Source organism: Anabrus simplex, chromosome 4 (genome assembly GCF_040414725.1).
Source record: "Anabrus simplex isolate iqAnaSimp1 chromosome 4, ASM4041472v1, whole genome shotgun sequence".
NCBI classification, from domain to species: Eukaryota; Metazoa; Arthropoda; class Insecta; order Orthoptera; family Tettigoniidae; genus Anabrus; species Anabrus simplex.
In genome coordinates, this window is record NC_090268.1 from 246,757,166 (window position 1) to 246,775,036 (window position 17,871).

A 17,871-nucleotide genomic window follows, 5' to 3' on the forward strand; every position below is an offset into this window, starting at 1 on the left:
CATTATAAGTGCGGAAATTGCCCTAGAGACGTAAAAACTAATGAAAATGTTGACTGGATTTGTGAGCAGTGTGTTCGGAATGTTGTTGTTGGGGACGGCCTTGACGAAGCACCGAAAACAGTCGATGAGGAATATAAAAGTGCATTAGAAATTATAAACATTCTAAAAAAGGACAATGAGACTCTTAAAGTTGAAAATCAAGAATTAAGAGAAAGACTGCGATCGCTAGAATTTGGGACTGACCGTTCTTCGAGTGATATACCGGTACAAGTAACAAACTCGAGCACGTGGTGTCAAGTAGTTCGTGGATGGCCGGCTAAGAAGAAATCTACAACTGAATTTCTGGAAATAAACATCAGAAATAGGTTTTCTGCCCTAAATAATTTAATTCTGGAAGAAAGTGATCGCGCGCGTGAAACCAAATCATCGCGATCCGTTGCCGTGCCGAGTTTAAAATTTAGGCCTAGAATTCAGATTCAAGACCCAGTTAGGCCTAAATCAGCGAAGGTAGCTGTGTTTGGTGATAGCCAAGGAAGGGGAATTGCGGGAGTGATTAACGACGAGAATATAGCAGCAACCGGAGAAATGTATCCAGGAGCTTCTATCAGCAGTGTTGTGGAAAACGTAGAAGCAGCAACTAGGAACTTCGGGAGCGGCGATGCAGTGCTTATCATCGGTGGGACGAACGACGTAGCTCGCGACGACGCTAACAACGTAAGATCACAACTTAAACATACACTAGGGAAGCTGACCCACACTAACGTTTTTGTACTGAACGTGCCCCGCAGGCATGATTTGAGTAGAGACTCGTGTGTGAACATTGAAGTGGACAAGGTCAATACAGATATTGTTAAAATTTGTAAACATTTTCGGAATACTCAGGTTATTGAATGCAGCAGTTTTGAGAGATACTGTTATACAAAACATGGCCTCCATCTAAACAATTCAGGTAAACGAAAGATAGCAAATATTGTTCTAGATTTTATTAATCTTAAGATATGTACTGTAAAACAGGCAACTCCCTTGAGTTATAATACTGACCAGGAAAACTAGTTCAAAGAGCCAGCTGTACTTCAAGCTGGCTCAGTCAACTAGAAAAAGAAACTCAGGATTGTAAGGAATTTCAAGTTACCCAATTGCAACAGTCAAGTTTTAGGGAGGAAGGGGGTCTGAGATTGCTCTTGGTAAACTGTCAAAGTGTAGTAAATAAACAATTAAAATTCGGTACATTGATGGAATCTTATGAGACTGATGTGGTGATAGGAGTGGAATCGTGGTTGAAAGAAGGGGTGGGAAATAGAGAAGTATTTCCAGAAGGGTACACAGTCTATCGTAGAGACCGAGGAGATAAAAAGGGAGGGGGGGTGTTTATTCTGGTGAAGGAAACTTACTGTTCACATGAATGGTTTACCGATGAAAGGGATGAAATATTAGGGATAAAATTAGTTTGTGATAATATGAAGGAGGTGGGAATTATAGGAACATACAGGCCTGGAAGAGAGGAAAGAGACATGGAAATCTTTGACAAAATAATAGATTATACTCGTAAAAACAATAATAATGATATGGTAATAATTGGGGGAGATCTAAATTTGCCTGAAGTTGAATGGAAAGGAGCTGCAAGTGAAGCCCATGAACAGAAACTGGCAAATAAGTTAATTTGGGAGGGAGGATTTCACAAGTAGTACAAGAACCGACTCGTCTCAATAACTTACTAGATGTATTCTTGGTTAAACCATGGGAAATTGTTGATAAAACTGAGGTAATTGAAGGAATAGGAGACCTTAAGGCTGTAATAGTGGATGTAGGACTCGTACCAAAAAGGCTTAATAAGAGGGTTACACAAGACAAGAAATTGTACAGAAAAACTAAAGTTGATGAATTTGGGACTTACCTTAAATCACAATTCAGTTGTTGGATAAGTGAAGGGAGTAACGTGGATACACTTTGGGCTAAATTTAAAGGAATTATTTGGGAAGGAGAGAAGAGATTTGTACCTGTTAAGAAGGGTAAAATGACCTCAGACCCTGTTTATTATACAAGGAAAATAAGAAAATTGAAAAGAAAATGTAGAATAGTAAACAGGAAAATCAAAGAGGGTAGTGAGAGTAGAGAAACTAGAAAACAGCTAATGAGGGAACTAAATAGAGTGAAAAAGGAAGCAAAAGAGAATTATATGAATGGCATACTTCAAGAGGGTAATGACCACAAAGGGAAATGGAAAAAGCTGTATTCATATATCAGGAATCAAAAAGGAAAAGGAATCCAAATTCCTACAATGGTGGGAGAAGGGGGTGAACACTATTTAACAAATACTGAGAAAGCAAACCTATTTAGTAGGGAATTTAGAGATTCAGTAGATGATTGTCAAGAGTTGGAAACCGAAACAGAAGATAGAGAGGGAGAGAGACAGAGGGAAACAAGAAGCTTCTCATTCACAAACGAAGATATTTTCAGAGAAATCCAACTGCTTCAGCAAGGAAAAGCAGCAGGAAGTGATCAAATTACTGGGGAGGTATTAAAGACAATGGGGTGGTACATAGTGCCTTATTTAAAATTTCTCTTTGACTATGTCATAAATAATAGTGTAATACCAAAGGAATGGAAGGAATCTATAATAATACCAATTTATAAAGGAAAGGGTGATAAAAGGAAACCAGAGAACTACAGACCAATCAGCCTGACCAGTATAGTTTGTAAAATTCTGGAGAGTTTAATATCGAAGTACATCAGAGGGATATGTGATGATAAAAATTGGTTCATGAGGAGCCAGTATGGATTTAGAAAGAAATTTTCTTGTGAGGCACAACTGGTGGGATTTCAGCAGGACATATCAGATCAGTTGGATTCAGGAGGTCAGTTAGATTGCATAGCCATAGATCTTTCCAAAGCCTTTGATAGAGTGGAACATGGAATATTATTAAAGAAATTGGAGGGAATAGGATTGGATGTAAGGGTTACACGTTGGATAAAAGCATTTCTAAATTCGAGGGTTCAGAAAGTCAAAGTAGGAAATAATGTATCTCAGGAAGAGAAAGTTTGGAAGGGAATTGCACAGGGTAGTATAATCGGTCCGTTACTTTTCTTAATATACGCAAATGATTTAGGGAACAATATAACATCAAAAATAAGATTGTATGCAGATGACATAATTGTTTATAGGGAAATAAACAACATTGAGGATTGTTCAGAATTACAAAGGGACCTTGAGAGTATCCAACAATGGGTTGAAGAAAATTATATGAAGGTTAATGGAGGCAAATCAACTGTTACAACTTTTACAAACAGGAGCTTTAAAACTGAATTTGAATATACTTTGGATGAGGTAGTTATCGCAAAAGATGGCAAGTGCAAATACTTAGGTGTGAGATTTGAAAGTAATTTGCACTGGAAGGGTCATATTGACGACATTGTTGGGAAAGCATACAGATCATTACATGTCATAATGAGGCTACTTAAAGGATGCAACAAAGAATTAAAAGAAAAAGTTACTTGAGTATGGTTCGTCCATTATTGGAATATGCAAACAGTGTTTGGGATCCTCACCAAGAATACCTAATAAAAGAAATAGATAGTGTGCAGAGGAAAGCAGCAAGATTTGTAACAGGGGATTTCAGGAGAAAGAGTAGTGTATCAGAAATGTTAAAGGAACTTGTGTGGGAAACTTTAAGTAAGAGAAGGGAGAAAACTAGACTTATAGGATTATATAGAGCCTATACAGGAGAAGAAGCATGGGGAGATATCCGTGAGAGGCTTCAGTTGGAAAATAATTATATCGGCAGGACTGACCACAAATATAAAATTAGAAGGAATTTTAGCAGAAGCGATTGGGGTAAATTTTCATTCATTGGGAAGGATGTGAAAGAGTGGAACAGTTTACCAGGGGTAGTGTTTGATCCTTTTCCAAAATCTGTACAGATATTCAAGAAGAGAATAAACAGCAACAGAGAAAATAAATGAAGTGTTAGAGGGCATTCGACCAGTGCAGGTTATTGTAAATAAAAAAATGTGTGTGAATAAATTAATTCCATCCCCTGGTCTAAGGAGTTTTTACAGCCAAAGTAGGGGACTGCCTGTAGGGGTGAAGTACAGTGGGGACTTCGAGGGCCCTGGGACCGCTACGGTAGCTGTGAAGGCCCTTCAGGAACTCTGAAAAGTGGTGGCAAAAGGGGCTCTGGTTAAGACGCAGCAGGTCGTTATGCTACTTAGGATCCAGAACGGGTAACAAAAAAAAACAAAAAAAAAAAGTAAATAAATAAATGCAATGTAAATATTAATGTTATACCAGTTGTATAGTATCATTTGAAGTAATTCCACATACTGTATATCAGTTGACTATATTTGTAAGTAGTACAGGAGATATTATAAGTAGAATTTTGTAAACAATATAAATTTATTAAGGATGAGCTGTGTGTTTAATAGAAAACATTGTTAGCGTAAATTGTATAATAATGTATTATAGGAAAAATTTTCTTCTCTTGTTAATTTAATATTTAGTGCTTGACAATAATGTATTTTAGTGTACCATTTGCCACCGAGGTAGACACCTCATTTGCAAATAAAGTTATTTTGATTTTTTTTTTTTTTAGATAGCAAAATAATGCATCAGAAAAAGAAACTCCTGAGAAGTACATCACTGAATCTGAGGTTGTATGGGTGCAGGTGAATAATGTTTTGATGCCCCTTAGAGCAGACATTTCTTTAAAGTGACACACATGAAGAGACCTCGTATCGCAGTCAGGATTGAAATTAGGAAATTTAATGCTGATTTACAGGAGTGGTTAAGATTTTGGTTGCAATTTCAGAAGATTCACAAAGATGATCGTTTGCACGGTAGTGGCGAATTTCGGTATTTATTGCATGTTATGAAAACAGGAACTGAACCTCACAGAATTGTGTTTAGTTATCCATAGACATCAGAAAATCACCCGAAGGTCATTCAAACTCGGCAAGAACAGTTTGGAAGAGCAGATGTTTTATTTCAAGTGTATGTATGAGAATAATTAATGAAATTAGTGATTTCAAAAGCGACACAAGAGGACAAACTTTCATTACTCACTTTGTTAATCACGGTAGAGTATCTCCTTCAATCCCTCAGTAGTTTGAATCTAGCATCTGCAGATCCAAGTACATGGCTGTTTCCATTAGTCGAATCTAACCTTCCCGAAGAGACATTACAAGCTTAGCAAAAATGTCTGTTCTAGAAACAAGAAGGAAGTACAAATGAAGAAATTGGGTCTCGACTTGAGTGACTTGTGGAATTTCTACATACTGAAGTGTAAAATGAACAGCAGATTCTATTGGCTCAAGCAGGATTTAGCAATTTAGCTGTGTGAAGTAAGAATGAGGAAAGGTTAGGTTCTTCCAAGACAGATAAGAAACACAATAAAGAACGTGTAGATAGACCCATTCCTACTGTTGCTGGATTTTACAACAACAGTCCTTCAGTGTCATGCATTTTCTGTAGTAAGTCTCATGAAAGTGATAAATGTTCTTTTTCCAGGAAAATGAGTATAGAAGAATAGAGATCAAAAGTGAAAGAAAAAGGTGACTGCTTACTTTGCAGAAATAAACACATTACAGTTAACTGTCCTGACCTATCACGAGCTGAGAAGAGTGAATTGAAGATTGAGAAGGAAACACAAATTACCTCTGACTTAGCTAACCATACCTGTATCAATCAAGTTGTCCTACAAACACTGATGGTCACATTAGAAGGGAATGGTAAACAGAAAACAGTACAAGCATTCTCAGACTGTGGCTCACAACGAAGCTACCTCATTCAGAGTACAGTTGAAGAGTTGAGGCTAGAACCTTATGCAAGAAATGGTATCCCATGTTTTGGTTGGTGGAGATCAAACGTCTATCATTAAATGCAAGGGATATAAAATCAACATAGCAAGAAATGATGGATAATTCATTTGTGAACTGGAGTTACAGGATCATCCTAGAATTTGTCCATTGAGTCCACGAGTGTCAAGATCTTCAGACTTGCTGAAAGAGTTGAAAATGAAAAGAATATGGATCAGTGACTGGGGTGATGATTTTTCTGAGATTGAGCTCCTCATAGGAATGGATATATATATATGCCAAGATTCTCACAAGAAAGGTGGTTCAGTTGAAGAATAGACTCCTAGCTGTGGAAATGAAACTTGGATGGACTTTGGCAGGTTAGAGGCAAGACCAGTCTGATAATGTTAGTCTGAGTAACCTCACCACCTCAATGGCTTGTGATGATATGAAAACCATATTTGATCTTTGGAAGCTGGAGACTGTTAATGTCTGTGATCGGGTAGAAGACAAAAACGAATGACTGCCTAGAGAAAGGACTCAATCATGTTCAGTTAATTCCAGAGGTACTCCTCAGATTTTGAGAGAATGTAATTGGAGTTACTTCGGACATCCGTAAAGCCTTTCAAATGATAGAGGTTGTGACAGAAGATCGTGATATTCTGAATTTCCTAAAGTGGGAGAATGGCAGTGTGAAGAAAATGAGACTTTAGGACTCTTGTGAGTGATTTTTGGAACTACCTGCAGTCCGTTTATCCTTGGCACTGTAATAGAACACCATATTACCAACGTCTGTAAGGAAGACTAGAAAACAGCACATAAATTGATGGAGTCAATCTATGTCGACAACTGTGTGACAATACCAATATAAATGGTCCGTTATTGGACATTACAAATTTTCCAGCTAGCTCACTCTTGGTTGCCAGCGTTTCGCCCTCGTGTGCTAGGGTGGGCTCATCAGTTGGCACCTAGCACACCTACCAATACGCTGGCTAGTGCATACCGTGGAGGCCACTGCGTAGGCTAACTGGAGCCACCGGCAGTGCCAATGCACTAAGAGACTTTGTCTCATCACTAAAAATTGATGCCTGCTTGGCCATTAGATGATATAGATGTTGATTCCCATAGGGAATCTGAAATATTTGTCCTGAATGAGCAAATTTATAATACCAATATAAATGGTCCATTATTGGACATTACAAATTTTCCAGGTAGCTCACTTTTGGTTGCCAGCGTTTCGCCCTCGTGTGCTAGGGTGGGCTCATCAGTTGGTACCTAGCACACCTACCAATACGCTGGCTAGTGCATACCGTGGTATGCATCAATTTTTAGTGATGAGACAAAGTCTCTTAGTGCATTGGCACTGCCGGTGGCTCCAGTTAGCCTACGCAGTGGCCTCCACGGTATGCACTAGCCAGCGTATTGGTAGGTGTGCTAGGTACCAACTGATGAGCCCACCCTAGCACACGAGGGCGAAACGCTGGCAACCAAGAGTGAGCTAGCTGGAAAATTTGTAATGTCCAATAACGGACCATTTATATTGGTATTATAAATTTGCTCATTCAGGACAAATATTTCAGATTCCCTATGGGAATCAACATCTATATCATCTAATGGCCAAGCAGGCATCAATTTTTAGTGATGAGACAAAGTCTCTTAGTGCATTGGCACTGCCGGTGGCTCCAGTTAGCCTACGCAGTGGCCTCCACGGTATGCACTAGCCAGCGTATTGGTAGGTGTGCTAGGTACCAACTGATTAGCCCACCCTAGCACACGAGGGCGAAACGCTGGCAACCAAGAGTGAGCTAGCTGGAAAATTTGTAATGTCCAATAACGGACCATTTATATTGGTATTATAAATTTGCTCATTCAGGACAAATATTTCAGATTCCCTATGGGAATCAACATCTATATCATCTAATGGCCAAGCAGGCATCAATTTTTAGTGATGAGACAAAGTCTCTTAGTGCATTGGCACTGCCGGTGGCTCCAGTTAGCCTACGCAGTGGCCTCCACGGTATGCACTAGCCAGCGTATTGGTAGGTGTGCTAGGTACCAACTGATGAGCCCACCCTAGCACACGAGGGCGAAACGCTGGCAACCAAGAGTGAGCTAGCTGGAAAATTTGTAATGTCCAATAACGGACCATTTATATTGGTATTATAAATTTGCTCATTCAGGACAAATATTTCAGATTCCCTATGGGAATCAACATCTATATCATCTAATGGCCAAGCAGGCATCAATTTTTAGTGATGAGACAAAGTCTCTTAGTGCATTGGCACTGCCGGTGGCTCCAGTTAGCCTACGCAGTGGCCTCCACGGTATGCACTAGCCAGCGTATTGGTAGGTGTGCTAGGTACCAACTGATGAGCCCACCCTAGCACACGAGGGCGAAATGCTGGCAACCAAGAGTGTGCTAGCTGGAAAATTTGTAATGTCCAATAACGGACCATTTATATTGGTATTATAAATTTGCTCATTCAGGACAAATATTTCAGATTCCCTATGGGAATCAACATCTATATCAACTGTGTGACATTCGTTGCTTCGAGGGAAGAGTTTGTTACCTTTGGAATTGAGATCATTAAACTGCTGAATGATGCAAAAATGGAACTAAGGAACTGGGAATATTCAATAGAAGGAATCTCACTGAGGGAGGGCAGTGAAATTGAGAAGGGATACATCACAAAGATTCTCGGACTAAAGTGGAACAGAAGTACGGACACAATGAGTGTTGAATTTAATACAGAAAGTTTAACTCTCCCTAAAGTATTGATGAAGAGAATCTAACTTTCCTTAATACAGAAGAGTTTTTATATCATTGGGTTTCTCACTCCAGCACTTCTCCCATTCAAGCTGTTGTAGCAGAAGGCCTGGGGCATAGGAAACGAAACCAAGGAAGTCAAACAGACGTAGGACTTGCCATCACCTAAGAGTATCACTGATGAATTTTGGAAGTATTATCAGGATATAAACTGCTTAAGGGTAGTGAAAGTTCCTTAACTAATCACGAGTTATGTGAAGGATGGGAGCCAATGGACACCTCATACCTTCATAGATCCTAGCCAGCATGCTTACACTGCTGTGATCTTTTTAAGAACTGAAAGTGACCTTGGAGTTTCAGTGCAACTGCTCATAGCTAAAGCCAGACCTGCCCTCTCAAATCCATCACTATTCCCACTGGAATTATTAGGCTGCCTACTGAGCAAGTTGGCCATGCAGTTAGGGGCATACAGTTGTGAGCTTGCATTCGGGAGATAATGGGTTTGAACCGCACTTTCGGCAGACCAGAAGATGGTTTTCCGTGGTTTCCCATTTCCACACCAGGCAAATGCTGGGACTGTACTCTGAAGACTTGGAAGTCGTACGATGAGGCAGGATCAAATAAAGCCCGTCCAGACCACATTCATCGGTCCACTGTGTATGCATCACTGGGCTATCATTGGAAGGAGAGGCAACTATATGCCATTTGTTTTTCAGCAAGAATTGGCAGTTGGCATGAATCATTTGACTTTGTGGGTAATGAACAAACATGGCAGCAATCCCAAACCTGCCAAAACAGGATCAACTGGCTGTGATTTAATTTTTGACATCTGAAGGCATTTAACCAAGTTTTGTCATTAGTTTTCATGGCAGTGTATGTCTACATGTTGCAAGAATTGAACCTACTTTTGACTTTCGGGAATCTAATGCAAGATAAAAAGTTTGAGGCAAAATTTTGAAGTCTATCGACAAAAATGTAACTTTTTTAATATATATTATTAGTTTTTTTTTTTTTTTTTACTAGGGATTCTACTGAATTTACTACTCTCTTATAATAGTAAGTGAATTACCTTATTAGAGCTCTTTCATTTAAGTTGTGGACTATACAATCACCTCATATCGAATTGCTTTTCTGACCACTGTCTTGTAACAGGCACAATATATGAAGTGTTCTTCCAGTGAGGTAATTCATTTACCTTTATAAGAAAGTAGTGAAGTACCTGTACTGTAACTGTTATCATTGTTATGAAATGTATGTTAACATTGAAACACTTTTTCTTTTTTCTTTTCTTTTTTTCAGGGGAATGGAGGCACATAAATTAAGAGATCTTGTTATTTTGTCATACCTGGGTCAAATTCTGATGCCATCTCAGCACTCGCTTACAGAAGTTGTTCCAGTTAGGTTAGTCACATAAATTTAGTAAAATAAGAAATGTTCCATTATACTCTTGTCAAAATATAATTAGTAGTAGTCATGTATATGGTATAAGATATGATTTTTTTTTCTAATTTTAATTTCTAATTCTTAGATTTATTTATTTATTTATTTATTTATTTATTTATTTATTCATTCATTCATATGACTGGCTGAGCCACCATCAAGTACTGCCACCTACACACTACGGTTCTTTTTCGATTCTGACACGTCACGATTGTAATCTCAATGTCTATTGTTTTCACTGCATCCATCTGTGATTTAGGTATGTAATAAATACTGTAGTGTCATTCTAATATAAACCGTGCTGACCTTATTACTTTCCGAAACATCATGCCTTTTCAACATTTATTTAAAGATGCACTCGTATTCCTTTCACTTATTGCACATAACAATGTAAGGGATTAGTTGGCACATGGAGACTATTAACCACAAACAGTTATTTAGTTTATTTTCCGGGTTGAACTGTGCTGTTGTTTTCTGTACAGTACGTACAGTTTGCCGACGTTTCAAATACATTGCAGTATTCTTTGTCAAGGCGACTGAAATACTCCTACTTGTTCCGAGGTAATCAGACTCCCAGGCAGCAATCACACTACAAGAGTGGTTCCTGACCTTGGCTAGGATATATAAGACCAACCACTCTTGTAGTGTGATTTCTGCCAGGGAGACTGATTACCTCGGATCGAGTAGGGGTTTTTCAGTCGCCTCGACAAAGAATACTGCAATATATTCGAAACGTCGGCAAACTGTATGTCATGTACAGAAACAACAACACGGTTCAACCCGGAAAATAAACTAAATAATTCTACAAACCGTGGAAGCTTCACCTCTAAGATACCATAAACAGTTATTCTTATTTGATATTAATTTTCTTTGTTAAGAAAGAAGTCATTCTTTTTCAGTATCAAGTTCTTCCAGTATATTGAAACATGAAATATTACACCTAGAGTGCTTTAACTTACCTGTAAAAGAACTACTTGTAACAGAATGACATGTTTTCTAATGTTTCCTACCAAGGAAAGACAAGGACAACAGTAGGGTACGTATGGAAGGAACTGCAGGCACGTCCACTGTAGGAAAAGCTGATAAGATGCACGGGATCGCAGGCAAACAAAACAACAAAGAACATGGCTCAGTGCCAACATTGAAATAAAAACACCCCATAAACTTAAACTAATTTAATGATTAAGTAAAAGCAATATAAATAATTAAAACTTACAATAAATAAAATTTGTGTAACCGGTTTGCAATGGTTACACAATACGTAGCAAGGAAAAAGGAAAAATTATATTACACGGCACTTTAACATCCATAGCACCAAACCCAACCTCAGATACACTGCATCAAGCCTAAACAAATGAAAATCAGGTTGGGCAAAGTGAGGACTATAATAAAGGATGTGGAGCGGGCTTGGAAACCCTACCAGGGGCATTCATCAAGCCTAAACAAATGAAAATCAGGTTGGGCAAAGTGAGGACTATAGTAAAGGATGTGGAGCGGGCTTGGAAACCCTACCAGGGGCATTTGGGATACGTAGGTTGCGGGTTTCTAGAAAAATCAATGGTGATCCCTTGTTCTGCGATATTATATTCCAAAATAAAACGTTTCAAAATAACACTCATCATCAACAAGACTAAATGTAATTTACCAAGGACAATTCCTTTGAGTCAAGAGGTTAAGATACAGAGATACCTCAACGTAATGCAACTTCCATAATACAACGATTAAAGGTAATAAGAAACACATGATATTAGTAATACAACATTAAGTGAAAGCTAACAGTGCTTTCAGACAATCGCGCCACGTAACGGAAACAAGGGGAAAGCAGAAATACTTAAACTTGATGTAGAGGCCAGTTCAACTTACTCCCACACCAAAAACAATTCTGATGCAGGGCAGAGGAAAAACTAGCGTTCATCAAGTAATACAGAGTTACTAGAGGCGAATTCTGAGGGAAATAAAATTAATCTACTAATTACATGGTTTACCCAGTTAAAAGAAAAGGGGGATTGCCTCCAAAATCAAACAGGCAGGCCCAGCTGAAAAGCTAAGGCATTTGAGTAATAGGAGTGGTGAATCTGGACGAGTAGGGGTAAACTCCTATGTGAAAGTACAAGCAAACATTAAATATAAATTAAGGTGGAAATGAAACCAACAGCGCTTACCCCAAGGCAGCCCAACCTGGGAGGGAGGATAGCCGACGTGCGTCTGATCACTGGAGTGACGAGAGACCACGAAATCTTGCCTCGCTCTCTTAAGAAGGCAAGGCTGGCCCCGGTGTGATCGCCAAGTAACCAATCAAACCACAGAAGTTTTCCTCTCACCACCCAGATCCACCAATCAAAACTCCTTACTAAGTCGCGATGTTTTCACAATATTCCAGAACATTACCTAACCCTAATCTTGAACTTTCCATTTTCCAAAATTAGTAAAAACATGCTTCTAGAATCGACAGGGGCAGACACACCCTGTTCCAAAAGTCTGCGTCACAAAACTTTCCAGAACATTATAAAATACTCAATAATAATAATAATAATAATAATAATAATAATAATAATAATTTACAATTTAGTAGTTACATTTCCAAATTTAGATAGATGAAAGGAATACAAGTAAAATATACTACAATAATATTTTTAACCATATAGTAAACATTTCTTTGAAAGAGACATATTCCACAGGTCTCATTCTTCCTCCTTCCGACAGTCGAGCTACGCTTGACAATTACTATCAGATTAACTGGGGAGTTGATGACACAAGGAAATTAACACACCATAGCACTGATATGTTGTTAAACATAACATAATGGCATTCACAAACGATTTTCAAGTGTACAGTGCACTGATACTTGTCACAAAGTTCGACAGTCACTTTACTGAGAAGCATGATTGCTTCAAGTTGAACTTCCAATAAAATGTATATTAAAAATGTCACTACAGCAAAGGTCCCTTCAGTAAGTTGAGGAATATTAAAGGTTACATATAAACACAACATAAATATCAAAAGGGTGATAAGCATTAAAAAATCTTCCAAAATCACTTCAACCTTTTAACTCTGTCCAGAGAAGAGTATGTATTATTCATTGCTTCCACAATATGTCAATAATTCAGAACCCATTCATTTTCTTGTAAGAAAGTGTCCACTGCCTCCTTCTTAGCAAGGTTTGGAATAAGTTGATCTTGCATCACTTTTCACATTAGTCATAGGATCGAAGTTGCCCAACTTGACCACTGGTTTAACGTATCCACAAAGATGCACACGAGATGCTGTCAATTGGTACAATTAATTTATTCACATGTGTTTACAAAACACACACACAACCTTAATCACTGTTGACAAAGACAAGACATTCACATCACAAACCACCATTCAAAGACAACTGACAATCTCTGCACATCGAGATGACAACATTGAAACACAAATAAAACAGTTGACTGCTTAAAAGCATGTCGTCAACGTTGTGTCAAGTATAACCTTGCTGCACCATGACTCTTCAACCAATAATTTCCAAAATAATAACTCAGCGGTAACTAACTTCACTGTCAAGATCGTCTCTTTATATAGGTGCCTGGCCAGGCGTCTAGAAAGTTACCTTACAAAAATATATCTTCTCAAAAACCCGAGAGTGCATAATATACAGATTATAATGTATAGAATATTCTCAATCTCTCTAGTGTCTATACTATTCTGGAAGGTACAGTGTGTTTCAGAATTATGGATTACAATTTACATATATACAGGTAAGAATAAATTATACTATTAATTTACAGGTATTTCCATTAACGGAACTGATATAAATGTCTATGTACATGACATAACCTCACATACAATACGATCATTCGACTACATAAATATTAATAATAATACTACTACTAATACTTTCATGACGGCCGGGCTGAGTGGCTCAGACGGTTAAGGCGCTGGCCTTCTAACCCTAACTTGGCAGGTTCGATCCTGGCTCAGTCCGGTGGTATTTGAAGGTGCTCAAATACGACAGCCCCGTGTCGGTAGATTTACTGGCACGTAAAAGAACTCCTGCGGGACTAAATTCCGGCACCTCGGCGTCTCCGAAGACCTTAAAAAGTAGTTAGTGGGACGTAAAACAAATATCATTATTATTACTTTCATGACGTAACCTCACACACAATACGATCATTCATCCATGTGAATAATAATAATAATAATAATAATACTAATACTAAATGGATGTACACTTCATAGCTATACATTACAGTCTGAAGGATGAAACGTTTATAGAAGACTGGCATAGCCAGTACAGGAGCATTACATAAGGCGGATTTCAAGTCACAAAAGGCTTTACGTTGGGCATCACCCCACACAAATTTAGCATTCTTTCTTCTCAAGGCATTTAATGGAGCTGCTCTTTCAGCAAAATTGGGGATGAATTTACAGAAGAAATTAACCATGCCAATAAATCTGGCTACCGCTTTGACATCTTTAGGCGTGGGAAAATTTTGGATGGCGGCAGTACGGGACTGATCAATGGAGACACCCTTCCCCAACACTATATGCCCTAAGAAGGACATTTGGGTTTGTGTGAAAGTAACTTTACTAGCCTTAAGGGTTAGACCTGCTTTACGCAGTCTTTCAAGGACTTCATTAAGATGGACTAGGTATTCTTAAATGTTTCACTGAAAATTACAAAATCATCCAGGTAATTGTACACAAACTTGAATTTAATGTCCGACAAAACATTCAGTAACTGAGTAAGATCAGCAGCACCTGTACTTAATACGAACAGGACGCATTCAAATTCATAGAGGCTCCAATCAGTAGCCAAAGCAGTGAGGTGCTTGGATTCCTCTGCAAGAGGTATTTTGTAATATGCCTAATTCAAGTCAAAGGGGATGAAAATTTTGGCATTAGCAAATCAAGGAAAACAAGAGTGAAAATCAGGAAGGGAAACGGATTGTAGGACCATTTTCTGGTTCAACATCCGATAATCGACAGGATGATAACCACCCTGTGGTTTAGGGACAAGAAACATGGGTGAAGAATAAGCTGACTTAGAAGGACGTATCACTCCATCAGCGATCATTTGATCATTAATAGCCTTAAGGGCTTTCATTTTGGGAGGCGACAGCTGATACGGAGGAGAGCGAACAAGAGTGAAAATCAGGAAGGGAAACGGATTGTAGGACCACTTTCTGGTTCAACATCCGATAATCGACAGGATGATAACCACCCTGTGGTTTAGGGACAAGAAACATGGGTGAAGAATAAGCTGACTTAGAAGGACGTATCACTCCGTCAGCGAGCATTTGATCGTTAATAGCCTTAAGGGCTTTCATTTTGGGAGGCGACAGCTGATACGGAGGAGAGCGAACAGGTATGTTATCAGTGACTTCAATTTTGTACTCCAAAACATTAATTACACCCAACTTGTCGGTAAAGACATCAGGAAATTTATCGCAGAGATTTCTAAGTTGGTTGGCCTGATCATCGGGCAAATGATCAAAATTGAAAGCTTTGGGTTCACCCATATCTTCAGGAACAGCATTAACATGACCAGGCAGAGTAGGGGAGCGATCACACAGCTCAAAGGTTCTTGCGGAGAATTTAAAATGGAATCTGTTGAACTGCAGGTCCAAAATCATGCCAGTTTTGGCAATAAAATTTGCACCCAGAATGATAGGACAAGATAAATCTTTCACCACTAGGACTGGCATTTTCCATATGAAATTACAGACTCTTATTTTGATATCTAGGGATCCTACAATATTCAATGAGTCAGAATTTGTAGTATGGCAGGTTAAAGACACTGATTATAATGGAAGTAACTTGCAAATACTTTTCATTGAATTATACCAGTTCTCACTCATTAGTGTGATGCTACTTCCAGAATCTACCAATGCACAGACAGGTTCATTATTTACCTCTAAGCATAGGTAAGGTAATTTGCAATGAGGGATAGCAGAAATGCCACAAGATTGCAGGAAATTGACACTAGGTTCAGACTGGGACCAATCATCATCTTCAGAATTAGGTAAATCATCCTCTAGCATACAGCTATGACAAACAAAACATGAAGCCACACCTTGAGGTTTACCATCAGAATTGGCGGTTAGTGATCTAGAATTACTATTGCCTGGAGGTCCAAAGCCTGAAGAATTACGTGGGCACTGTCTAGAGAAGTGCCTGTTGGACGCACAGCATCGGCAAGAAGTATTGGTGGAAGAGACTCTACCCACATCCGGTCTTGACTTGCCTAAGGGCCCAATCTCAGGACAATTCCTCTGGAAATGTCCAGTGGAACCAAAATTAAAGCATGCACGAGGATTATGTGACCTTGAAGAAAGTGAAGGAGCGGTTTTAGTATCCTGAGGAGAAGACATACTCATAGGAGGGGGAGCTAACGCAGCACGTAGCTCGTCGGCATATCAAACACATTCGGCAGAATCAGTGACAGCTACCAACTGAGCAAACGTCGCTGGTCGCGGTGAAAGTGCGAGATATAACCTATTGTTAGAGGCCACACCTTCAACAATGCTTGCAACCATTTGAGACTCAGAATAGTTGAGCATAAAAATTCTAGCCTAAAGCTTAATGTCCTGAATATATTCAGATAACGACTCATTCAAATGCTGCACTCTGAAATAGTGCTTCTGCACTAATGAAGACAAGGCACAAGAAGGAATGAAAAATTTAAGTACATGTGCATGAAACTGATCTACAGTCCATCTTTCCGAAATGGCTCTAGCGATATGCTCGGAAAGAGCTCCAGATACATGTGGATATAGGATTTGAAACATGTGATCGTTACTGAGATTGTACACAATAACCTGATCCTTAAACTGTATTAAAAATTGAAGGAAAGAAGTAACCTCGTCAATAGAGTTAGCCAAAAATTTAGAGACTCCTTAAATACAGTAGTCAGCAGGTGAGGTAAGTTAGAGAAAATCTGGGGGAAAACGGGTGCAGGAGGTACCTGGGAAGGACTAGAGTGGTCCTGAGAAGATACAGCAGCACAGTAATCTTGATTCAGCTGCCCTTGCAAAAAGTATGGGGTACTGAAGCTGAAGTTAGGACTGCTGTTGGACTGCAATGTGACAGGCGCAGATACTCTCATCTGCAAAACATTCTCACAAATTTGAGATATCATCGGTGCAATAACCACTTTGTAGGGGTTATACAACCTAAAAGGGCACTTGATACAGGTGACACTAGGACAGGGGGATGGTTTTGCTCCATTGCATAAGAACCAGATTGTGTAGCAACAGAAGGTGGACGCTGAGCCACAGTAGAACTACCAGGTGCCACAGGAAAATTAGTAGAGATACCGACATGCGAGGAAGATACATTACCGGAATCCCGTACAGGTTCCATAGCTCTTGACAACAAAGCAGAAGAAGATCCCAGGTGAAGATTACCCACATCTGACTCCTGAATAACACTAGCACCAGTGACCACAGTACACGCTTGAGAAGCTACAGATACGAAACCAGTTAACACTTTCACACGATTCAGAAGGGGTAGACACTTGAACCTCAGAACTTGCATTAGCAACTCATTCCCTTCAAGCAAGCCTGTGATTTTGTCAAATATCCTTGAAAATTGTACTAATAAGGATTCACACTCCTGCCGTTCATCTGCTGGCAATTTAAGAGACAACAAATCCCTAATTCGGTCCAGATAATGTTGCACCTGCACTTTAACCCATGCTAATTGGCCATGCGAGGGCTCAGAAAAACAGAAAGACACAAGAATGGCATTAAATTTTGCCAAGTTATCTTTAACCACTGTCAAAGACTCACGCAATTCGTCTGCATTTAACACAGGGACTGTTATCGGCAAATTGAGGGACTGTTTCAACAGGCTCATGTCATCTCTGACATTGCCTGTGGAATTCAATTTAT

At 39.1% G+C, this 17,871-nt stretch overlaps 1 protein-coding gene across 2 annotated transcripts in view; it reads left to right on the forward strand.

Annotated features, from left to right (window-relative positions):
- Positions 1-17,871, forward strand: part of LOC136871854 (polynucleotide 5'-hydroxyl-kinase NOL9) — a 371,126-nt gene that overhangs the window by 284,841 nt on the left and 68,414 nt on the right. For both annotated transcript variants that reach the window (XM_067145491.2, XM_067145493.2), the window contains exon 7: positions 9,857-9,958. In XM_067145491.2, the coding sequence (XP_067001592.2) occupies positions 9,857-9,958 (102 nt within the window). The remainder of the gene's footprint in view (positions 1-9,856; positions 9,959-17,871) is intronic.